This window comes from Stenella coeruleoalba (assembly GCF_951394435.1).
Source record: "Stenella coeruleoalba genome assembly, chromosome: 18".
Taxonomy (NCBI): domain Eukaryota; kingdom Metazoa; phylum Chordata; class Mammalia; order Artiodactyla; family Delphinidae; genus Stenella; species Stenella coeruleoalba.
In genome coordinates this window covers 8,113,915-8,140,196 of record NC_137164.1, presented here as the reverse complement: position 1 = coordinate 8,140,196, position 26,282 = coordinate 8,113,915, and the positions used below count along the sequence as shown (strand labels likewise).

Sequence of the window (26,282 nt, the reverse complement as noted above, 5' to 3'; positions counted from 1 at the left end):
GGGTGTGCACAGATCAGAGGGAGAGTGACAACAAAACAAGATGACGATGACCTTGTACACCTGGAGAACGTCCTGCAAAGTGTTACCCTGAAAAATAAAGTACAGTCTTCTGTGCGAAAAGGATCTGAGTGGCCTCATCTAAGTGCTTATTCCTCTCCAGAAGGGGTTTGTGGTCAAAAAGGCACAGTAAAATTATCTAACATTTTTGTAAACTTAAGAAACGTAAATGCCTTGTTCAAGCTAATTCTACTGGGTTCTGAATTTCTTCTATCATACTGGTGCCATCTGGATTGGAATGAATTATTGGTGGTCCTAAAAGAAGAAAGGCAGTGTCTCTTATTTAGGCTCTTTCTTTTGGCGGGGGCAGGGGGTTGGCTTTGCCTAAGTGTAGTATAAGAAGAGGATTAGGAAAATGTTCAGAATGTGGACTCCATACCACTGTCTCCTTTAGTTTGTATAAAAACACACTCCTGTTTGTCCTGGGCTACTCCTCCATTCCACCCCCGTAACCCAAATCTGTATCCATCCTCCAAGGTCTGATCAGGAATGCTCCTGTGAGAAAGCAGTGAGCGGTCTTCTGAGTGAGCTGTCTTTAATTGTTTGCCATAGAATGATAATATTTTAGTTCTAATGCGGTGCTTTGCACATTATAGGCACTTAAATATTTGTGGATTTGGTTTATGATACTCATTCATTAGATTAAATTATCTTAATTATTTGTGAATTGTTTTCAAATTCCTCTTATTGAACTACTTTTCACAGTCCTTTCTGGATTTCAAAGCAAGGTATAAAGAATGGGGGAGAAGGTGATTAAGAAATTAATTTCCATTTTTTAGACTTCAGATCAGGAAGAGGAGCTCTCTACCCTAATCACCACTATTTGTAATGTAACAGACAGTTTTAAATGCCAATGATACACCATTATGCGGGTAGCGATGAATTAATAGCAAGACAGATGATTCTCAAAAGGTTTAGATTTACACAACATATATTTGAACAGAAAAATGTACATGAGCTCTCTGAATATTTTGCAATGAGCCTCTTTCTAGACATTTCTATTTGCATCATCTGCTCTGGAAGTTATATCTTAAGGGATAATAAGCATGTTCATTCTTTTGTTTAGTTATAATTGATTAGTATTATTTCAGTCATTTATTCATTCAGCAAGCATGTACTGAGAATTAATTGTACTCCAGACATTAGAGAGGAGAATCCCTGAGCTTAAGGAGCCATGGAAAACTCATTTACTCCCAAACACACATATGTATGAAATCAGTCAAAGAAAATGGGCAGAGGAATTAGAGTAGGCTAAATCCATGGTAAGCCCACTGTCTGATTTTTAATTTGCTTTTAGGATAATGTTGGTTTTCTTAATTGGTTTTGAGTGTCCACAGGATTTTGATTTGCTACCAATGAAAAGCAGTCTCACTAGTCATTTAGATTTGTAATCCTGAAGAAGCAAAATCATATTTTCCTAGTAGACAACGCTACTTACAGTTCTCCTAAATTTTTTAATGAAGAAAATGTCTTCTCTGGAACAAAATCAATTTGATTTCTAGGCAGAAACCTGTAAGACATGGTAAGAGTCAGCACTGTTGATTTGTGTCTGCTGTAGTAATCAGTTCTCATTGGGAGATGCCACTGATCCGCGTGTAATTTAATAAGCCACCTTTGAAGTCTCAAAGCAAGGCATGTTCTGGTGTGGAACACAGGCAGGAGTTTCTTACAGAGGATGTATCCATAGGCCCTCTCCAGGACATGCTCCCGTAAGGAACCTGAGGTGCTGAGTGTGGTTTACGGAGCTGCGCTTCCTGTGGATTCTGATTACTTTACAAAGTGTTTCTTTCCCAACGTACACATATGCGATGTCAAATGTGGACCCTGTTAATAGTTCTGTGAAGGCTTTGAGAGGATCTTTGGGTAAGGCACATTCCTTATAAGAAGTCGTCCAGAAAAAGAGCAAAGCTTGAACCAACACCATCTGGGCCACAAACAAATTTTAAATTTGGTGGGGAACAGCGATTTTACATTTCCTCTGTCTAGAAACGGAATCCTCCAGGACAAACGGCAAAAAAGAGGGGGTCGTCAGCTAACTACCTTACAGGGGTGTAAACAAATGAGATAATGAGTATGAAGGTGATTCAAAAGCTACATGGTGTTATAAAATAGGAGGCGTGGGGCTTCCCTGGTGGCGCAGGGGTTGAGAGTCTGCCTGCCGATGCAGGGGACGCAGGTTCGTGCCCCGGTCCGGGAGGATCCCACATGCCGCGGAGCGGCTGGGCCCGTGAGCCATGGCCACTGAGCCTGCGTGTCTGGAGGCTGTGCTCCACAACGGGAGAGGCCACAACAGTGAGAGGCCCGCGTATGGCAAATAGGAGGCGTGGATGGTATTTATCTTCCAGTGTTCTCTCTCATTATCCATGAGACAAAGAATAAACTCTTTGCATCTCCTATGTGGGACAGCCTCTTTTCTTACTAAATATGCTAATCTTCAATCTGATTGATAACTATGCAACCTGGCAACAGCCTTATCTCTTAGTCTGTTGGAGAAAAGTGGTTCAATTACTACAAATGGATGTGCTCTGATTTTTCTTTTCCAACCACCCATCCAAGCAACAAACATTACTAAGTACTTACTATATATGGGGAACTATGATGAAAACAAAACCACATTCTTGTGTTTTTAAGCTTACCAGTGCAAATGTGCCAATTAACTGATCCATCTGCCTTCCTGCCCCCATAAAAAACACAGTCAGCAATCAGAATCACCAGGCAGAACCTTTGGCCAATCAGAATACATTAGAGCCTCTTCTCTTTAGCATGAAATTTTGTTTTCTTTAAAGAGAGAGACATCAAGTGATAAGTGTCATTAGCAGTAACCACGTTCACATACATTATCTCATTTCCTTGTTGACCATAGGGTTAGGTTCAGCAGAGAGCGTGCACAGAAACGATGACTGCCCTCAGAAAGAAGGAGGCTTAAATGGTTGGCAGCTAAACAGAAGGCTTGGCCCTACCATCCAAGTCAATAGATCCATGTGTACGTTTTCTAGTACTTCAGTTTCAGACCAAGGCTGTAAACAGAACATACTTTAAAATTCCTTGCCAAGACTTTCTTTCGATTTCCAAAGCTACTGGGTTTCCCCTCATTTACTGAATCACGTTGTATACTTACAGCACTGTGAGTGAATTGCACGACAGAAAGGTGGAATTCGTAAGGTATTTTATTCCATTGCCTTCCAAATCCCTAAAAGGCATGGAGGAAACATAGTTTTAATGTTTTTGCACAAATCGTATGTCTAAAGGCAGTTTTTGGTGATATAACAGCTCTGAACTTTATTTTTACTTCATTCCAAGTTTTAGGCTTTCCTCCTACTTATTGCAGGGTCAGTATAATTAATATTCTGCATCTTTTTCCCCTTCTAATTAGTGTTAGAACTTAATAAAATTGAGCGAAAGGGCAGCCCGCCATTTTGTGAATGTGTCTCTGTGCCAGATACCATGCTATTAATTAGCATAAAATTTGTACTATAATAATAGTAACTCCCATTAATTGGGCTTTTATAGTGTCAGGTACTGTTCTGATGTGCATAATACACACTCCTACGAAGTTGGCATTATTACCTCCCATTTAACATAGGAGGAATCCGAGGATCTTGGAAATTTACTTTTCTTCTGGTCACACAGCTATTGAGGGGTAGAACTGACCTTCTAACTCAGATCCATCTGAATCTAATGCCTAGACGCTTAGTTGTGGCATCGTAGATCGCTATATTCTCCCCTCCCCTCCCCCAGGGTCAGGTAGATATTTGTGTCTCTATTTTGCTGCAGGAGAAACTCAGGCCAAACTGTCTACCAAATACTGGATGCCAGAGTCAGGATGGGGAGTCCCAAGCTGTGTGAAGGAAAGTGCCGGCTCTTTCTACCTCCCTCTGTGATGCTGATGCTGAGTGCAGTGCTGCTCTGAGGGTCCCGGGTCCCAGCATCAACTGGGAACTTGTCAAAATGCAGATTTCCAGGCTCCACCCCAGACTCACTGAATCAGAAACCCTAGGACTGAGGCCCAGCGGTCTGTCCTAAGTCTTTGCGTTGCTTGCGCTGTACGCTGACGTTGGAGAAGCGCTGGTGGAGAGACTATGTTCTGCCAAGGTGAACCTTATGACAGCAGCACCCACATCGTCAGGGAATAACCTCAGGAACACTCTGACATGGCCGCTTCCAGCAGCGCCAAGGAAGGAGAGGATCGGCTCTTCTGCCAACTCTCCTCATTCCGTTTACCGTTGGCTTCCTACAGGCTTCCCGTACACGACAATAGCTGTTTTGCTGCCTCTGAACCTTTCTCATGTTCACGTTAATATCACCAGTTCCTTTGTCATTGCCTTTAAAATCCTATTTTAAAGCCATCTTAGAGGTCTTGCAGGAACTCAACTATTTTTTTCACTCTTAAAATACAGCAATTGCAAATAATAAACAGTGTAGTCCCTTGAAAGTCCAAATATTGTTCAGTAGAATAGGGAAAATGTTTTTACATCTCATAACACTTCGCAGGTGTGAGCAACAGTCCTAGCTGATAGCAAGTGAGGGAGGAGAAGCATGGCCAGGCGGGGTTTTTTCTGCCTTTGAACTGGGGCGATTTGGGTCTGACCTCTCAGCTCTCATTTGCAGTCAGCCAGTCTTGCTAACGACATCTTTTCACTGAGTGTCTCTTTTTTCCCTCGTGTCTGTGGGAGCCTAGAGTGAAGATGAGTGTCCCCAGAACCCAGGGCTTGGATGCTGCTTCCTGGTCTCCTCCTCGTTGCTGATGCCCATTTTGGGGACGGGATGGGTACAGGCTGGAGGCCTGATATTTTTCTGTTAACTTTACTCCTTCCTGTTGCTTTCCCATTGTGTGGATGTACTTGCTTAGTTTCTAAGTATTTTCCACCTATTCTTCATGAGTTTTATTCTCATGGTTTTCAGATCATCAATTCCCCCTCCCCCACCTTTGTTTTTTTAAGGCAGCTCTGCACGGCATGTGGGATCTTAGTTCCCTGACCAGGGATCAAACCTGTGCCCCCTGCATTGGGAGCATGGAGTCTAAACCACTGGACTGCCAGGGAAGTCCCATCACTCCCATTTTTAACATTTAGCACACTTACGTGAGACCCCCATTGCCTTAAAAGCCTTTTGATAACAGGTATGTAAATAATTTTTTTAAGTCAGTAAATAAACACAAGGTCATCTGATAGCGTTGTAACAAGTGAGGCTAGTTTAGAGAGGATCCAAAGCTGAGGGACAAAAATTTTATCATATTATGGGTATTGAGTCCCCTGATTTGACAATGGGGAGAGTTCTGGGGGGACAGTACAACCAGCATTTTCCCAGGACAGGAAGTCGCTCCTGTGCCAATCCTGCCTGTCTCAGGAGACCGTGAATATGAACATGGTGGAATGGTGGTAGAGGTGGTGAAACCAAATGAATGGCTTAAACGTGTATTGGTTGAAAGCTACCAAGGAGTGGAAATGGTTTAGCACGTTCATTTACGGAGTTTTTTTTTTGAGCACTATTATGTGCTGATCCTTGTGCTGGGTATAAAATCACAGAATTTACTGAACAGTAGGGGATAAACAGGTAAACAGATGGTTCTATGATGACAGTGCCCTGAGACAGCAGTGCAGTGGGAGGAGGGGAGGCGTGGTGGAGGCTCTCCTGTCATAATCGGGGCACAGAGGCAGCCACTAAACTGGTGGGTGTGTCAGAGACGGCTTCCTGAAGGTGACGCTTAAATTGACTTTTGAAGGAAATGTCAGAGAATAAAGAAGCAAGACCTTTCAAGTTGAAGGAACAACATGTGTTCAGGGAACTGACTGAAGGAGCAGTAGTTTGGTGTATCTGAAAGGAAGGCACAAGAGAAGGGGCTGGTAAAGAGACCAGGTGGAGTAAGGGATAGAGGACAACGGGTCTCTGGTGCTAAACTGGGAGGCTTGAACTTTACCCTCACACCCGTGGGGATTCCCAGAAGATGTTTCAACCAGGAAGTGACACGATCAGATTTTAGTTTTAGAAAGAAAAGCAGAGATGAGCTTTTTGTGTAATTGTGAATTAACTTCAGGGCTAGTTTCCTGAATCTGGGCGAACAACAAATTAGCTGCTAAGTGCATACTCACATCCAGTTGAGTTGAGGCATTTGGGCACACATCTGCTTGGGAAGGGCTTCTAAGTAGTTGTTCACCATAGACCTTTACACAAAGAAGACATTAATTAGAAACGAAATGATATGCCACTTTAAGAACAGTATTTTTACTATTTCCACAGTTTGGGAACTTGTATGCTAAAATCAATACATTAGGATGAAGAATATAGACATAACTACCTCTTCAAAATGGTCTCTAGATATGTGTGTGGCATGGATAAGGGAGCAGATGTCAGAGAAACTATGAATGCATAAGTGTGATACATAACCTAGGAATAAATATGAAACAGTTTGACTATGAGATGAAACAAAAGTATATACTGGGTAATAATTTTGAAGTTCATGGTAATTTTCCTTGTGAACTTCAAATTTGCAATCATTTCCAGCATCATACATCCAAAGTTTCATTTTAAGAGAAATGTTAATCATTTACAATATTAAAAGGCCACATTGGAAACTGCATTAAATCTAAGAAGTGATAGTGGGAGGCATTTGGGGAAGAAAACAACTCATGAGCATGTTAAGCTGCATGACTAATTTATGATACTGTGGTCCCTTTTCACAAATGGAAAATTAATGATGCTGTATGATCAACTGTAAAGGAACATAATAATCCCCTGCTGATAAATCATCCCAGTATATTAATAAACACTGAAAATGTAATTATGAGAAAAGCTTAGTTGCTAAGACAAAGATTTTGGAATTTTCAGTTACTCTTGCTGGACAAAGACACATTTTCCTTTGTTAAAAATGTAGTTGGAGCTGAACTCCTGGAAGACCCTAACAAATTGAAATGTAGTAAGGAGATAAAAATGAACCACTGCAAATAAAAACATGCCTTAAGAAAACAAAACAGAACATGCCTTAGGACTAAAGGAAATTAAAGGAGATCAAAAGGAATTGAACTAGTCGGCTTAAAATATACCATGAGCCATGGACAGGAAGTAGCAACAGTAATTGTGGCTTGAAATACAGGAAAGGTTTTGACTAGTATAAATTTTAGGGGGCTTGATTTTCTTAAAGCGCTTTTTGTAAGCTAGTTCTAGATGTCATTGCAATTTATAGACAGGTGGATTAAAAGGTAGATGAATACTTACAGGAAAAACAAGGAATTTAATCCAGTAAACAACCGCTGTGAAATTCTGGTTATGGGATTATCATCTAGAATTCTCCCAGGAGGGGAGACGTTTATAGACAGGTGGATTAGAAGGTAGATGAATACTTACAGGAAAAACAAGGAATTTAATCCAGTAAACAACCGCTGTGAAATTCTGGTTATGGGATTGTCATCTAGAATTCTGACAAAACATATCACAAACATTTCCAATGTTACATACATTTGCGAAATTAAACCAGGAAGAAATAAAAGGCCGTGCAATCCTGTCTCCCCCCAACACCTGCTCTCCTCCTTCCTGTCTGTCCACACTTGGCTCAGGGCTCTTCCCAGAGAGCTTTTCCTTCACCCCGTGGCTGGGGCAGCACTTTCCTCCAAACCCCCATAATCCCCATCCCAGGATTTATCAAGTCCATCCTGATGGTCTTTGCTCCCTGTATCCGTCTCCCTTTGGACTTAAGAACCTTCACCTCTGGCTTCCTGGGTCCAGACAAGCTGCACTTAGCTACTGGCTGATTATGGGCTCCATAAATGCTTTGACCTACTGATTGACCGAATGAAAAATGAATGAAAAAAGATTCTTAGGAAATCACAAATGGTTCCTTGGTCTCACGGCATTTAAATGATGTAATTAGTGGGGCCTATGCCAACAAACTTATTAGAAGCTTTGAGGGTGAAAGAGTGAAAAGACTTATAAATTCAAATCACTGTTTTTAATTCTATATGGTATTTTCCTAGAAAAAAAATAGGTAAGAGGAAATATGCCTTCTTTTCTCTCGTTGCCTTTGAAGCCAGGTACCATTTCCTCTTACTTTCAGAGGTACCTGAGGGTAGGATTTGGAGAAGGGGCCTTCTGAGCACCTACTATATGCCAGGCATTCTGCATGTGACACTTTATATATGTTATATGATTTAATTCTCACAACATCCCTCTTAGAAAAAAGGAATTATGATTATAAAGATGAGGAAAGAGAGGCCTAGGAAGATCAAGAAAATTGTCTGCGACATTCAGCATGGGGCCACGGCATACACAAGGATCTGGATACAGCTGAGGTCCTAGCTTTTTCCCCCAGACCAGGCTGGCCTACAGAAAATGGGAGAACTGACACAGCCTTCTAACTGCCCTTTGTTCATTTTTCCTGATGAAAACACAGACCTCTCATGTGAGACTCCTTAGGATGGAGCTGGTGGCTCAGCTTGATAAGTGATGAAACACGACAAGCTCACATATTTTCAGTCTTTTCTATGAATTCTCTGGAAATCAAGAAAGGCCTTATCTTGCTTACTGTCTAGGTCTGTGGTTTTCAACAGAGGGCGCTCTTTCCCCCAAGGGATATTTGGGACTGTCTGGAGACATTTTTGATTGTCACAACTCTGGGAACGAGTACTGTTGGCATCTAGTGGGGTAGAGGCCACAGATGGCACTAAACATCCTAAAATGCACTGCCCCCCTCCCCACAATCAAAGAATTATCTGGGCCAAAATGCCAGTAGAGCTGGGCTGAGACACCCTGCTATAGGTAAACACCAGGTGGACGGATGACTTAGCAAGCCGACTTCTGGGCACAGAGGCCACCTGAAAAAACGTAGCACTGACTTCTCTTCACACAACCACCATTTGGCAAGCCATTATCTGAACTGCTCGGGTAACATGCTCCAGGTTATGTGACAAGCAGAAAAATAAGTATAATAAACAAGATACATAAACAGATGGAAACTATGAGCCTTGATGACTATCATTAGGACTGGGATCCAAGGGAAGGAAAAGCTAGAATACTTACAGCCAAGTTAGGTGATGTAAGTCTTTGAATACTCCAGGTCTGAGAGTTGTAATGCAGTTGTGGTTGAGATATCTACAAACAGCACGCGTGAGTAAATGAGGCAAACTTAATACCCCACTTTAGTCACATACAATTACTGGACATCTGTTTCTGAAAGCACTCTACTGGATGAGCAGAGGCCAGAAGATCAAAGAACAGGCAGGAGATACAGATAACCCAAGGCCCAGTGAGACAAGCACCCGGGCCAGGACCAGGAAAGTCACCAAAGACAATGTATTGGGACATTATATTATGTTAGAGTGTAACGGCAGAATAAATACGTGAGGTGATTTTTGCTTTTGTCCTTTTGGTCACATCCTTAGTAGACTAACATTTTAAGAAAGTGTATAGGTAAGTTATATATTTTCTATTTGTGGAAATGACCCAAACTTGAGGAGACAAGATTAAAGAGAGCCTTTATACCTGTCTTCTGGTAAAACTTGGAATTTTTTAGCAGTTCTTTCAGTGTAATAACTAATTACACTGTACTTTGTGAAAACTTATTTCTCCCATTTCTCTATATCCAAAGTCGAGCCTTTAAAAAAGTACCATTCATTCTACCCTTTTAATTGTTACTTAACATTGTACTCATAATTATAAAGAAGTTACTCACAGTATTTGCAGATTATGTAATCCAAAGAATGCTTTCCTGGATATATGTCTAATACAATTATGCTGAAGGAATCTGGTAGGAATAAGATAGAAGAGCCATGTGATTATGGTTCATGTATTTGTTAGGTTGTTTCTTCACCTGAAGACAATGTGTGCACCTGGCTCACAAAGTCCTGTCTTATTCTCATGTTGGGAGGCAGAAGCACTGCCAATGAGAGAAGGCTGGGAGCCTAGCTGTGCCTGCTGTCCTAACAGCGCCCGTGCGATGAGACCCCGACATCTCTGACTTGAACCACTGAGGTCCAGTATGCTGTGTGTGGGGACAGAACTAGTCTTATTTCTGCAAACTGGCGTTCTGGTGGCCGTCCTTCTGTGACACGCAGGAGCTGCCCACCACGTGAGACGAGCCGGGCTCTCACTGCTAAGCTTTCTCGCTCTTTCAGTACAGAGTTCCACCTTCAACTCCTCACTTCTCTTCACTCTATTCCCATGAAACGAGGAGAGGGCAAGTCTCACTCTGTTTCAAGATGCAGAGTGAGAAGCGTGCAGCTAGTCAGAGAGGGGCTCAAGGTCGCAAATGGCATCAGTGGCTGAACTGGGGCCAGTGTACCGACTTCAGCCCACAGGGCCATGAGCTACTTAACCGCTGAAGCAATCTAGCAGAGCGTATGGATTCAATAATGGCACTTTCAGGAGTATCTAAGCAAACGACTTCCACTTCCTGTGCTCAGTATATTAATACACTGGGAGGTTAGCCTTGATTTCATATTTTCTAAACAACTTTAGGCAGGAAATACGCTATCAATAGTAACTAATGTCTACGTAATCTTCTGAGTGGCTTCCCTGTCTCTTATTTTGATTTGATTTGGGTCCTAAAGTTTTGTTTTGATTTGTTTTGTTTCTGGCCACGTGGCTTGGGGGATCTTAGTTTCCCCAACCAGGGACTGAACCCATGCCCCCTGCAGTGGAAGTGCAGAGTCCTAACCACTGGACCGCCACTGCTTCCTAAAATATTTTACACTTTCTCATTGTTGTGATACTTCACTGCAAAACTACTGGTAGATCTTTTGCTTGTTCAGCAGCTGGCTGTACTCTGAATTTTGTTACACCACAATTATTCCCAGCGAAGCTTCTCAGCCTTTGAGTCATGACTGCGTTGTAGCTGTGCTGGGATATCGATGTCCTCAGCCCACAAGGTGGCAAAGTAAAGCCAAGATTAGCTTCCAGTTATTAACAAACCCATCTTTTATCCCAAATATTGAACAAATATTGTCATTTTCTCTGTGTACCACCATGTGGAAAAGCTGCGTACTGCAGAGCCCATGCATTACAATTATAGTGACACACAAAGCAACAATTTCAATCCTACAAAGTAAACTTGAAACCCTGTAAGAACTCGTACCATTCCATCCCCCTCTCCCTGCTGCAACATGTCTGTAAGGAGATGCTTCACACTGTAGCATAAATTCTGCTTTTGCTTTAAAGTTCTGCTATGAATAGAATGAACCCATACATATCAATATCTGTCTCAGCATTTTCAGAGCCCTTAGAGTGATGTAATGAAAGTTAATATGGGGAATTATATTACAATAGCAAATGAAAATAGAAAAAGAATATAATACCATAATCTACATATTTGAAGTTCCTCTTAAATATAAAATTTACTACCTAACTAGTGTTATTTACATTTCATTTAAGATCATTAAGTCAAAAGTGCACTGCGCGTTTTACCTACACGCTGTCAATCTTGAAGAGATGGGGGCAGCTGTAAACTGAATTTGACCTTGTGCCTTTGATCTGCACGACTCACCCGATACGTTCAGTCTATCTGCCTTCACTGACACCAGTTAAGACTCCAACTTCTTAAATAATAAAGAAGCTCTAGTCTTCTATTTAGCCAGTTTGCCGGCACCCCACGGAGAACTAGAGTCCCAGGTCTCTCATCTCAGACTTAGGCTGCTGTATTTTTTAACTTGATCTTTCAGTATCTGCTTTCTTCTTTACAGAATAGTAGCTTGGTGAATATGAGGGGAAATTTGGAAACATGACAATTTGGCAAGTGGTGTCCTCTTTTTCTTCACAGCTGAGATATGAGCCCGTTTGATATACTTTACACTGAATGGTTTTTCTAAGAATAACTTACTGGTTCATGAATTCCTGCTGTTTCAGCTGTCAGGACTTTTCAAGCAGAAACGCCAGGAATTTATGTACCTGAAACTAAAGCAAATAAATGCTTTAATAGCATGCATGTTTATAGGCTATTTTTTTAATGCAACATTTTGTATTCATGAGCCAGGCAGACTCCTTGAATTACATTTTGTTGCCAATGATTGCGTTGAACAGGAACCCAGTTTAAGAAGGAATTCCTAATTTAAATAAAATTTATGTCACAGTGAGGAGAGGAACTGCTGCTGGTTTCCGTGGTAGCAGTGATGAAGTACTATGGTCAAGTTCATAAACTGTATTTTATTTCTTTCTCTCAAAGATCATCTTAAATTGCTTCTTACCCCCTAACGTTAGGAAGTTTAAAAGAATATTAAAAAGAATAAACTGATCGCTAGTGAAAGCATTCAGATAAGTGACATTTGTTCACCTAGCAATGAACATTTTGTTTTGACTTAGGACTTTCTTTTTCTGGATGCCTAAATGACCTTAATTTCACTGTGAACATTTAGAGCATGCGAGACCGGAGACGCACTTGACGTTAAATTGGGTGATCCCTTAGGATATATCCCAATACAACTTAAAGAGGCATATCAACTTTATAAGCTCAATACAATCTAAAACACATATTCATGCATGTCTTTTCCCTGGTCAAACAGAATAAAGCCCAGATGCTCTAGCCTAGCGTTCAAAGGCCCTACAATCATGATTCAATGACCTCTCCAGCATACACTCCATCATTCCTGTGGGAACTCTTTTCCTTTAGACAAACTTCCCTGGTCACTCTCTTCCTAACATCCTTTGAGTGTTTCTGCTTATGTCTTTTTGGTCCTCCTTGCTGAAGATGCGCCCCACCTTCTCTTTAGCCCTGTGTGTTAGTCCTACACATCATTCCTTTAACAAATGCACACTGATCCTCATATATGTTTCAGCGTATGTGACAATGAGGGGTGCTGGCAGTGGCAGTACGTGGTACTAGGAGAGAGCCAGAGGACCATCCAGTTCAGGAAGAGGATAGGATGGTAATAAGGGGTTTCTTCAAAGTCCAAGGATGAAGGTGAGGTGTTCACAAAATGGAATCATAATTGAAAGAATGACCTAAGACATGTTCAAAACTCAGACAGTGAAGAATACAATGGGCAGTAGAAACGAATTTCTAGGTATATTTTGGAAACAAGAAAATGCTAAGGAAAAGCCCAAGCCTGCTGTGTGGGACATGTTTTATATTATCATGAAATAATAAAATAATATAAATTCTCAACTCCTACGTTGTTCTTGTCTTCTTGGTCAACGAAGGTGATCTCAGGACTGAAGTGAATAAATAGGATAGAGCATTGTGGCAGTGAAAGTCCAAAATGGTAGAATAAGTTAATCAAAATGAGTTAAAGCCTCTGGTTTGGACAATTTCTCCTAGAAACTGAGAAACACTGAAAATGCATACACTCAGTCGTGATCAGTGGAATCTGGAAAAAGGAAGAGCGGTTGGAAACTTAAAGGTGGCAAATGCCGTTTTGATTTTCCAAAAGGTAAGTCGATTTCACAAGCTATAGTTGGATGAGCTTGAAGTTGGTTCTGGGCGAGGTCGTAGGACAGGATATTGTGATGCTGCTTCGTGAGCACCTCAGAGAGAACAGGAACAGGGCAGTTCACGAAAAACAGGGCACGTCAGACCAACTTGATTTTCTTCATTCAAAGACTGATCAGATAAAAATGTGTGGTCGACTTTGCTTATATGTCTACCAGGCATTGATTAAGTGGTTTTATGATGCTTTTATAGACAAAATAAAGAATATTGGCACTGTCCTGCTCAATATTCTTCTCCATGACTTAGGTAAAGACGGCTCATCTTATTTTCAGATAACAGAGTGCTGGGATGAAGAGTGAATCTGTTGGATGAGCCTAAAAGATCTTCCCCGTCTGGTAAGAAAGGCTGAATGTAACAGGGTGAAACTGAACAGGGATAAATCTGAAGTGCCACGACTAGCTCTCGGGTGCTAAGCGCACACGTACAGGATGGAGAAGCCGTCACTTGTCAGTTATGCATGTGGTACAGGATGAGGGATTTCAGAGACACAGTCACTAGGAGTCAAGAGTATGAAGTAGCCACAAAAAGAACAAATGTAACCTTAGGGCATAAGGAGTTTAGAAAGGAAGGGTTGCTAGCTTCCCCCTGTTCTGCCCTTGTATGTGTCATACAAGTGATAATATTACATTTATTCTAGATACTACACGTAAGGAATATGTAGATGACCATATACAGAGTGACAAACAGATTTGAAACCAGGCCCTTTGGGGAAGAAGTTAAGGATTCGAGGCTGCATGGGGAGAAACCTGTGGTGGGGTGCATGGTGATAATGGCCATCTTTGAATATCAGAGGAGTTACACAGAAGACTTATTGGGTGTGTTCTGATCTCCTGGGGTAAACCTCAGAATCACGGGGAGCTTTTCAGATGTTTTGGGCAGTAGTAGCGTTATGTGACAGGACAGTTTATTTGCATATCGTTTGAAATTCCTTTCCCTCGGCACCTCCTAGTTCCCCTCCTGGTTTATTTTTTCCCCCATAATCGCTATCTAACACACTACGCGTTTTTATCTTTCTCCATTGGAAGTTGAGCTCCTTGAGGAGAGGGCTGTTCATATGTGTTGTTTACCGCTATATCCTTGACACCTCATAGGTATCAATAAATATTTGTTGAAAGAATGAACGAACATGTGGGCTTGGCCAGCTTTTACCCTCCTGCTGTCTCTACCAAGAGTTCTGGGGTTGTCCATCTAGTTTCCTCCTTCCCCTGACACCTCTTCCTGCGGACGGTTTGTGCTTTGCTACGTTGGTTGTTTGGACTGTTGTAATGCAGGATCAGGAAGAAAAGGGACAGGACAGGACAAGGGCTTGCCTGACACTGGAGAGATTTTTCTGCGGGTTCCGGAGAGTGACGGGAGGAGCTGAGTGGTATGAAAAGGGGATGGGGGAGGGGAAGGAGATTTAAAGAAGAGTTGCTGGGCTTATGAACTGCTTTAGGATATTTGAAGAATGTTTATAAAGAACTTCGGTTATTTTGAAACCAAAGTTTGTTTTCTGGACACTTTCATCGATGGTAACAATATTCTGAGATTGGCCCATGTGGGTGGACTTCCAGAGGACTACAGTCAGAGGTCTGGCTTTGAAGCCAAGTTCTAATACTTGTCAGCTGGCTGACTTTGTTCAAACAACCTTTCTTCTCCAAGGATAGTTTCCTCATTCCTGAAAGGAACCTGACGCTGTCTGCCCTACCGCACAGACCTTGAGGGTCAAAGCCCAAATGAGAATTCCAAATGTTGGAAGTCTTTGCCAACTTTAAAAAGTGATAGATGGATGTAAGAAATTGCGTTTAATCCCCCTTGATGTGCCTTGCATTAAGAGACACTTGGTGAATGTTTATTGATAAGAGTCTTATAATTTTTTTCTCTCTGAGTCTCTGGGAGAATCAAATTGCCTCGAAAGCATCAAATAACAGCTTGCATTAAGAGAACCCCTGCTGAGTGATACTCAGGTTATGATGTGGTACTTAAGTTTTCTCAGGCTTAGGAGAAATTCAACATTTAACTAGAGAAATTGCCAGCTGATCTGGGCAATCTGGTGGGAAAAAAAATCTCTGCTTTTTTTCACTAGGGAAAATTGGGGCCTGTATTATCACTAGCGCTTCCACGTTCTTCCCTTCAGTGGGCTACCAGATACCGAGAGAGAAGTATTGACACAGAACAAAGCTATGAATCAGTGGAAGGACTTGGCCTGTGAAGTCTAATTTTAAATCTCCTTGCTTAACCTTCTAGTGATACCTCTGCCTCCCCAGAAGTCAGCTTTCCCCAAATTCGGGGGCAAAAGATATAGAAGGGAGTCCTGAGTGGGACAGAAGAGTATGTGTTGGTAGTAGAAGATTCAGTTAGATGCTAGAGCAATTTCTTTCCATCTCTAGGTTTCTGGTTATTGTAGAATAAACACTGCACTGGGCATCAGAAGATATGGGCTGTAAATTCTAGCTCTTCTACTAGTTAGCTGTAGATCTTAGGTAAGTCATTTAACTGTTGCAGACTTTAGTTACCTTGTAAATAATGAGGAATTAATTAGGAATTAATTAATTAGGAATTCATAAGACTTCTATGACTCTAGATAATAGTTTTAAACAGCTACTCTAAAACATGAATATTTTTCCTTCCTTTCTGCTAGGCTATTTTAGTTTTCTTCCCTTCAGCATTATTCAGGGAATGCAAAGACAATACTGATTTGTAGAAATGAACAGGCTGTGATTCTAAGCATTTCCAGTAAGACCAGAAGCAGTATAGTTAAGATTTCTTCTCTAGAGAAGTCTGGAACCCCAGAGCCAATGCATAGCTACTCCAGGGGACAATAACAACAGGACCACATTCTCCAGGATGGAGAAGAAGGAGCTCACTGAATCACGGAGGCTACAATCAAACACAGGCATGATTCTCTATGTTCACACAAGATTCTTCCTCGCTAATGGACTTCCTTCAGGGACCTCCTTTCTTGTATAAGGGAGTCTGTACCTAAATTCATAAGCAGCACAGAACTGTTGATGGCATTTCAAACCAAATGTGTTTGTCCAGTATCAGCAAAGGATCAGATTATTTTTTATCCTGGATTTTAATATATATCACATTTCTGGAAACTTTCCCTTCTATTCTGAATGTTAAAGGGCAAAATTGTAAGATGATGGTACTACTTAGGGGCCTTACAACATTGTCTTGCTAATTTTCTAATCTAGTCTAATGATCACCTTGGCAAGCGCAGAAAGTTGACCTCTCCATTATCCCAGAGTGACTCAGGCTCAGAGGGACTGACACGGAGTAAACAAACTCTCAAGAGGTTGAATATTTAATTGCTTTATTTATTTATTTATCTATCTATCTATCTATCTACCTATCTATTTATTTATTGGCCACGCCATGCAGCATGTGGGATTTCAGTTCCCCTGACCAGGGATCGAACCCATGCCCCCTGCAGTGGAAGTGTGAAACCCTAACCAGTGGACTGCCAGGGAATTCCCTAATTGCTTTATTTAAATAGGATGTATTCCATTCCACTAATTAGAATGTTATTATTCCCCATCCAAAGTAACCTTCCAGATACTTAAGTATGAATAATTTAGGAAGTTAATTAGTCATCATCAGGTTGATTGATGAGCAGGGAATCAAAGCAAAGAGATTCTCCATCTTGATATGAACAGTGTCACAGTAAAGTTCATGGGAGTTATGGTGGAGATGCACAATCCGTCCCTGCCCCCCAACAGAGACTATCTCTAGGGATTGTATCTCTCAGATCCTGGTTTTCTTTTTTTGATGATGCTGGAAGCATCCTGACACTTTGTTTCTCATGGCCGACCTTGTCCTATTTGTTATTTTCTTTCCTCAGATATGCTAATATCACCGATTTCACCAAGATCGAGTTTTTGCTCTTTTTGTCCTGGGAGACAGTCCATATCCTATCATTGTATGTTTTAAACGATGGTTCTTGTCTATGCTAACACTCTTCCAGGTTAAAAAGTGCATCTAGTGCCTCTGAATCGGCAATGTCATTTTCCAAATGATCTGGAGTAAAACCGTGGAACTATGTATTTTCTTACTGAGATGCTCAATCCAGTTTAACTCTCTACAGAAGGTTTAAGTAAAACCAGTTGTTATTTTAAATTATGAAATGGAAAGAAAGCATACTTTTCAATGCTTTATTGTCTAATCTTAATAACATTTAGAAAAATAACTTTAATGATAAAGGTAATCAACCTTATACTTCATTTTACTCTTAGATTAAAAACATCTTAAACAAAACATCCCATAGATTTTCCCATAAAAACACTATGAATAGCTACTTACATCTTTTTAAGTTCTGTGTATTTGATGAAAACTTTATCTGAAAGACTGTGAATACTGTTTTTCTTAAGAGACCTAAAATAACATGGAAAGAAAACGTTATTATGGATTTTATGACCAATCAAACTCTTCCCTAGAAGCTGCATGCTTGAGAATACTTGATGATGCTCCATTACCACGTCACACACGTTTGAAAATGCCCATAATACATAAGAACCTTCACGTGAGAACGAAAAGTCCATAAAGCAAAATGAAAACAGTTTGCAAATATCTGACAAGGTTAGCCAGTTAGTGCAATATAATAGACTGGAACATCTATGGTGATTTAACTTTTTCTTCTCTAGCTAATTTAACAAAACACAACGAAAATCCTAACCAACTCATGCATGCCCAAATTATGATATGTCCGCAGGCAAATTCCTGAGGCTCTCAAAACTTCTATGCAGAGTTCAGAAAAACTTGCACAATTATGTCATAGCTAGCTTCGCGGGTCTTTTATACCTTAAAGTCCTGGACAAATTACCACTATTTAAAATGAGATAGAATAAGTGAGTACCTTTCTTTTTTTTCAAATTTTTATTTTTACTTGTATAGTACTGGCATATTAGTAATAATACATGAATTGGAAATTGAAAATAACTCCAGGCCACAGACGTTTGTGAGCTAAACGATAACCTGTTTTAAACACATACAATGTTTAAAACATTTTTTCCCTGGAGAAGAGTGTGCAGAGTTCTCTGATGGCTGGTGGTTTTAAAGGGACTTTCTATGATTTTGCTAATATATAAGTAGCATAAAACAGAACAAAGAGAGGTTAGATTAGACTACACGGTTTTCACGTGACTTCAAGAGCAAATATCAAGATTTGAATTTTACTCACAGTAATGTCACATTGCTGGAAACGGTTGGCACAGACTTCAAGCCAGCATTTATACATTCCAACTCAGTTCCTTTGCAGTCACAGCGTTGTGGGTACTGATTTAAAACTAGGGGGCAAAAAGAGTAACGATTCAATAGGAAAAAAAACCCCTCTTTAATTATGACTTTATTTCTAGTAACTGGCATTGTTCTTTTTCCATTGAATGTATAACATTCACATCTTGTTAAATGAACTTATTCTGGTCCATAATAAAAGCAAACAAGAATTTTCTCCTAGTCAAATATAGACTTGGGACTTCCCTGATGGCGCAGTGGTTAAGAATCCGCCTGCCAATGCAGGGGACACAGGTTCGAGCCCTGGTCTGGGAAGATCCCACATGCTGCAGAGCAACTAAGCCCGTGCACCACAACTACTGAGCCTGCGCGTTAGAGCCCAGAAGCCACAACTAGTGAGCCTGCGTGCTGCACCTACTGAAGCCCACGTGCCTAGAGCCCGTGCTCTGCAACAAGAGAAGCCACCGCAATGAGAAGCCCGTGCACTGCAACAGAGTAGCCCCTGCTCGCCACAACTAGAGAAAGCCCGTGCACAGCAGTGAAGACCCAATGCAGCCAAAAATAAATAAATAAATAAAGTATGAAAAACAAAACCAAAAACAAATATAGACTCATGTGGTATTCATCTCAGTTCTAGCTTCCAGTGGTCATTTCAGAGGCATTTAACAAGGGATTAGAAAGAAACCACAGGGATGTTTAAATAGCATAAAAGCATATGGTGAACAAGATTAAGTTCTTCTCAATGAAAAACATGAGTATGATTGAATAAATCTTTAATGGGTGTAACTGAGTCAATTCCATTTAATTGAATGGCACAAAGAGGTTGCTCAGTAAATGCTTGCTGGTTAAAATCAAACTCAATTATTTTCCCCCTTTCAAACTTCTCTTACAGCTGCGACAAGAGTGAGATGCAGGCTGGGCAGTGGCCATCACTGTGCCTTAGTGAAATCAACCAACCCAGACACCCTATCATTCTGGCTCTTAGCTTTTCATTACTATGAAGTTAACGTGGTAGGTAAAAGTTGTAGAGAAACTGTAAAGCAGAAAAGGACCAAAGATCCATCTATCCGAAGCATTCAGAAGGAAGGAAAACACTTTAGGATTTACCTTGAAGGAACTCACGTAATTATTAATGCAATGGCATATTACCATAATCAGTAAGATTTATCATAATATATTAATAATATATAAACACTATCACATAATTCTTTTATTTATATATTATGTAGTTATTAATTATGTTAATTGTTAAAATAATGGCATATGAGAAATCTATGGAGAAACCAGGCCAAGTTGGTCCACAGAACAATGACTCGTGTGTGTGTGTGTGTGTGTGAGAGAGAGAGAGAGAGAGAGAGAGAGAGAGAGAGAGAGAGAGAGAGAGAGAGAGAGAGTTGGGGGATGATATTAATGGAGCATTTGATGTTGCCTCTGATCCTGTGGGTATTTTTTTTGAAGGAGCTAAAAGAAGTGAGAGTTCTTTTCAAATGTTTATATTTATTATTTATTTAAATCTGATTATAAGTTCTAATTGCTCTGCCTCTTTTAGATCACTTTTATTCAAACTTCATCTTTAAAATCAATTTCACCAAATTTTAGTAAATCCAACACACTTTTATTGAGTGCCTCCCTAATCCAGAAGATGCATTCTAGTGTGTAAGTGTTTAGAAAATATTCTGTGGAGTTCGTAGGCTTATGCTGATCATCTCAACTTCCTAAAGATAACTCCAGATTGTTCGCTTCAATGTTTAATTGACATTGAAAATAGCGGTTACATTATTAGATCGAAAGCCTAGGACCGGAAGCTCTTGTTTACCAATAAGAGAATTTCGCGTACTCCAAGCTGAGCCAGTTGACTAAACCAGAAATGTGAGTGTAACTCCCTCACCTGTAGGTCAGTCAAACCCCAACCTCTGGATTCTTCTTCTGAAGTGCCTCTTGAAGCTCTCTCTACCTCACTCTTCCCAGAGGTATTTTCTGGGCTCAGGTTCTTAGTATTAGTCTGGAGCATTGCAAGAAACATAATGTTCAGTGTCTCTTTCACCAAGCTTTCTCCTCAACCTCGGCAAAGTTGACATTGGGGTCAGATCAGGGTCATTCTCTGTCGTGAGGAGCTGTCCTGTGCACTGTAGAAGGTTCAGCAGCACCTCTGGCCTGCATCCGCTAGATGCCAGCAGTCACCCACCCCTCTCCAGCTGTGACAACCCAGAATGTCTCCAGACATTGCCAAACATTCTCCAGGGGCAGAATTGTCTCAGGGTGAGAACACTGTTCTAATCCATTCTTTAAAATTCTGGTAGAAGAATCACTTTCACATACACTTCTTATCACTCCATCTTCCTCTTCACTAAATGGAAATAAGCTCACAACTTTGGTGGTTACACCTTGAATACAGCAGTGATCTCCACAATGGCATGTGTGCAAGATGACCCATTGCGGTTCCGGAAGAAAACGTTAGAATTTTCAGTTATACTTATTTTTAAGCTTTTTAGTTTACTCTTTTCAATTTCTAATTTTATGTATGATATATTTTTGTATAATAAAGTACCTAATAAGTGGTAATTATAACCAGGTATTATAAAGTGCATAATATACTATAGTGTGGTATTTAATATATGGACTTCATATACATATATTATGTATACATACTAATGTATGCTTGTAATTGTACATACACATACATAATTATATCTATGTATATACATAGTATATGTAATATAATAATATATTAACATATAATACAATCTGTGTATATAGAGAGATATAATTCTATCTCTGGGATAGAGGCTGGACTCCAAAGAGTGCACCCCAAACCCTTTGTGGCCTGGCTCCACCCTTCCAGCGCATGTACTAGAATGAATGTGAAGCAGGCTCTGACTGACCCCACTGTTGTGCAGATCGTACTACCCTGCTCATCCTGTCACCTCTTCCCCTTCCCTCCATCCAAGGACTTTCAAGCCCATCTCAATGTCACCTTGTCTGTGGATTTCTCCCCATCCCTGGCACAGCCATCATTTCTCCCAAAGGGCTTCCACATTCCCTTGTGCAAACATCCTTCCTTCAGTTTCGCACAAATATTGTACCATTCCTGCTTCTATAAGGGTCTGTCTTTCCTGCAACAGTGTGAGGTATTTGAGGACCTTAGTCATCCTTGCACTCTCAGTGCCTAACATAGGTCCTGGAAAGTAGTTGGTGCTTAATATCTTTATTAAAGAAAGTAAGCAAAGGGAGTAAGATCTTTATTATTTGTCGCAAGTATTCAGTACCTATGTATTCTTGCACTCAGGCTAATACACAGAATGAGCATGAATGGAGCATGTTGTTTTCTTCTTTCTATCTTTTCAGTCCCAAGAGCAGATAACAGACCACTGAAATACATTGAACTGAAATTGAAATTCTAAAGGGAATTTATCACACTACCCATATAAATCCATGCCCCATAAATAATGTTGCTCGCAAAGCTGAGGTTGAGTCTTCAAACCAATACCACTTACAGCACTCCTGTGTTAATGCCACATTATTAGCATCTCCATGGACTGTGCCAAACAGAGTCGCCCATCCACTAGTGTCTCCTGTGAAACACACGGCGATGAACATGTGTCAGTTATTCTAGAAGTAAAGTATCAAATTACAAAACAAAAGTATAAAAATTTGATCATGAAATCAATTTTAAAAATTTGTTTAAGTAATAGAAAGATAACAAGGGAGGGAAAGGTAGGCAAACATCTGGAGTCTTTTTCTGCAATTACAAATAATTTAAATGTGTGTATCATAAAATATATAATGAAAATAGATGATTATTTTCCATACGTGTATCCATCTTGAAAAATATCACCTGTTTCTAATGCTGACATTTTAAATGTTTGAGCTTAATTTTGAGGTCCTCAGAAGAAAATATAATCTGAATTTTATTTTGTCATATGCATACGTGTATGCAGATACATACTTGATATATGTAATGAGTTCTGACAAAGTTTATGGCACCTGACCTTTTTAATAAGGAAAAAACCAAGTTCCTTTTAATAAAGTCTGTCTAGTCCTGATGAGAAAAATATTTTCTCAACTTGTCAGATGATATAATCTGCTTATTTGCCAAGTTTTCCGTTTTCTGCAATAAAATTGTATCCTTTTAAAAAAGAAGGCTTGATTTTTGAAGCATCATTACTTTAGCATAAGCTCTTAAAGTGATAAAACACACAGTATGATGTATGATACTGAAGTTCATACAAACAGAAAAGTAAATTTAAATAACTGCCCGCAGGTTCCTTTGATCTCTGAAAATTTTAGTTTATTTTTATTTCTTGCTGATAACCTCAATGGTTTTTCAAATTATTCTATTTGATGTCTTTACATGAATTATTTAATTTGCGTTCCTAACACCCTCATGAGGCAGCTAACATGCACGGTCTAAGATTTCCACTGAAGAGGAAAGGCCAAGAATTTGAGTGACTTGCCGTTGGCGTCCAGAGAGCTGCCCCATCACGAGCACTGATTGTACTCTACTGTTCTAGGATCTGGTGACACCAAAACAAATGAGAACTCTCCTCAAGGGGTTTATGTCTAGTGAGAGAAGTACAGTGTGAAGACAAGGCAGTCCTCAGTACAGTCGTCCGGGTACACCCAGAGAGAATGGGTGCTTGTCCTAGACCTGGGGTGGAGCTTCAGGGTGGGGAGGCATGGCTGGGAAAGCCGAGCTTCTCAGGGCAGGAGGGGACACCTAAACTGCACCCTACAGGCTGAGCAGGAGTGATTCACAGGTGGTGAAGGCAGCGGTGCTGGGGCAGGAGAGCAGATTCTAGAGATGCACACTGGCATTCCTGGACTTTGCCGTCGCCTCTGATTGCTAGCTGGGCAGTGCCAAGGAGTGGCAGTTCTGTGTGGTATAAATCACACAGGATTCATTCAGATTCAGGAGACCCGGGTTCTAGCGTGTACTCTGTGACTAACTAGACATGTCAACCTCTCTTGGCTTCAGTTTCTTCGAGAGAAAAACACACGGGTTAGATTAGATGACATGTACAGTCCTGATATACAGACCTAAAATGGCCTATAAGACCTTTTGTGATCTAACCCCTGTTACCTCTTTACCCTCTTTATCCTTGCACACTCTGCCCAAGCCAATCGGGCTTTTCCTTCCCACAAACACATTGTCTTGTTTCATTCAACCTCAGGGCCTTTGCATTTGCTGTCTCCTTTGCCTGGAACTTCGCCAGAATATTTCACGGTTTCTTTCTTCTTTTCATTTCATTCTCAATTCAAATGTCATCATCTCAGAGAGGGTTTTTCTGGCTATATCTTTAAAGTAGCCTTTCCCCCAACTCACTTTCTATCCCGTTATCCTGTTCTGTATACTTCATGGCACTTATCGCTCTCTGAAATTATTTAATTTGTTTACGTACAAGTTTACTGTCCTGCTTCTTCACACGGTCCCTGTGAACTGCATGAGGGCAGGCTTTTGAGGCTCCCTTGAGTCTGCTGAGCCCTGGTGACTTGGAGAGCTCACAAGGGGCACTGGATATAGGTCTACTGAATAACTTAATTCTCTAGGCAGGCCCATTTGCCCTTTAAGGATATTCCTGAAGCTGAATCAAATTACCAAGCCATAGGGAAGTGGTCATAGTAAGCCATTTAAAATTAACATATGGGTATCCAAGTAGAACTTTAAATAATTTTATTTTTTCATCAAATACAACTTTTTGTAATACGTACACTTCTGACTTAAGCAACCTCAATATATGAAAATTCTGGTAATTATCACAAATCCATTGGGAAGCAATTAGTTGTGTCACAATAGGATTCCCTATAGAGTACCAAATCCCCTTTTCCCCTTTTTCATCACCATTAGCATCTGATCCACCCACAGTTTTGGGCGGTTCACAAGGGGTGGCGTCCGTATGGAGTTGAGCCCAGGACTCACCACAGTTCTCCTCGTCAGCTCCGTTCCCGCAGTCGTCCACGCTGTCACAGTGGAAAGCACGGGGTAAGCACTGGGTCAGGTTCCCACAGGGAAAGTACCCTTTTGGGCACAAAGGAGTGATTGTACTTCCTTCGGTCAGTGCAAAATCTATGAGAAAGAGGGGACAAAAGTCTTACGTAATGAGAAGAGCTTGTTAACATGGCCAAACTCTTTTTGTGTTATTCCATTTAATTTTCACAAAATGCTATGAGTTGAGTTTGTCTGGTGTTATTCTTAGTGTACAGTTTCTCTGAAAAAAAATATAATGTTATAATTTTAACATTTAAAATAATCACAATCATACCAAACACCAGCTATACCAAGAGTGGAATCAAGGCTCATTTTGAACTTGCTTCAGGAAGGCAACGGTAAACAAAACCAAAGCCATTGTCCTACTTTTGTATGAAATTAAAGACCTGTTTAATTTTGGTTTCCACTCCTGGAAACCAAAAGGTAAAACTATGAGCTAACAGGACCAAATAGGTGGATTTATTTACTTATTAATCCTTTATAAGGAAGATTTGAGGTGACATAATGAAAATACACATGCAAAAGGAGAGTTTAAGTGTGCATGACAGTGAAATCCAGAACCGCATTGGAACAAGGAGAGATAATACTGAGTAATAACATCTAACACTCATTGGGCTTATTGTGTGCCAGGTAGTTTGCACAGTGGTTAATCTCAGTTATTCCTTCAACAAGTCTATGTGTGGGTGATAGTATCCTTCCTATTTCAGGGTTAGGGAAGTTGAATGCAAAATCACACAGGTAGATTTGATCAACCCTCTGACCCCAGAGGCCCATTTTTAACCGTCTTGCTAGGGGTAATCAGGAACCTGCACTTCAAGGAGCATAAGTCTTCTATGAGGGTGAATTAAAAATAGTCTTCTTGTGCTGGGAATGTACGAGAAAATGAATGAGAGTTGAACAACTGCTGGGTTGAATGAGAAAGCACAGGAAGGAAATATAATTAACATTTACAAAGTTACTATAACTGTGGATAGGATGACCAAAGAAATTCCAGAATTTTAGATGCAAGAGACACTTTTAATTTTGAAAGAGTACTTTCCAGAAAATAAAGAGATGTGGTTTTTTTGTAAATACTTTAGTAAAAATTTGCAAGTCATGTTATTTTTTTTTTTTTTAAGGGAGTACGGGTTGGACAGAAATAGGCGAGGGAGATTAAGAGGTACAAACTCCCAGCTGCAAAATAAATGAGTCAAGGGTATAAAATGTGAGTGGGGGGGGGGGGGAGGAGCGCAAGATGAAACTTCACAGAAACAGATTTAAGGAGAATGCAGACTCAGGCAGAGAGTAGTGTAGTAGTCTACTCATCATGACTAATTGAAGGGAACAAGGGCTGTTGGCAAAGTTTTCCTAACCGCACCACTGAAGGTTGGCGTCATGTCCAGGAATTTTCTTGGGCTGGGGGCACGGGGCTTTTTGATACTGCAGAGAACTAGAGAACCAACCTTCGTGAAGCATCTTCTACTGTGTGCCGGGCGTTTCCTAATTATTTCACTTAATCCTAATGGCAACTTTGTGTTGTTGGTATTATTATCTCCACGTAAAGATGAGGAATGAAGGCTGAGAATATGAAGGCACTTCTACTCTGGTTCTTGGGAAAACACCCTGGCGAGGTCTGGG

The 26,282-nt window shown here is 40.5% G+C and overlaps 1 protein-coding gene across 1 annotated transcript in view; it reads right to left on the bottom strand.

Moving 5' to 3' along the window:
- The window catches only part of RXFP2 (relaxin family peptide receptor 2), a gene marked incomplete at both ends in the record, with an annotated part of 46,743 nt that extends 20,702 nt beyond the window's left edge, over positions 1-26,041 (bottom strand). Inside the window, 10 exon segments of the mRNA XM_079903328.1 lie at positions 3,176-3,247; positions 6,147-6,218; positions 7,399-7,470; positions 9,067-9,138; positions 9,719-9,790; positions 17,750-17,821; positions 18,627-18,732; positions 22,174-22,251; positions 24,597-24,767; positions 26,023-26,041. Coding sequence (XP_079759454.1) covers positions 3,176-3,247; positions 6,147-6,218; positions 7,399-7,470; positions 9,067-9,138; positions 9,719-9,790; positions 17,750-17,821; positions 18,627-18,732; positions 22,174-22,251; positions 24,597-24,767; positions 26,023-26,041 — 806 coding nt within the window.
- Between the last annotated feature and the right edge of the window lie 241 nt (positions 26,042-26,282).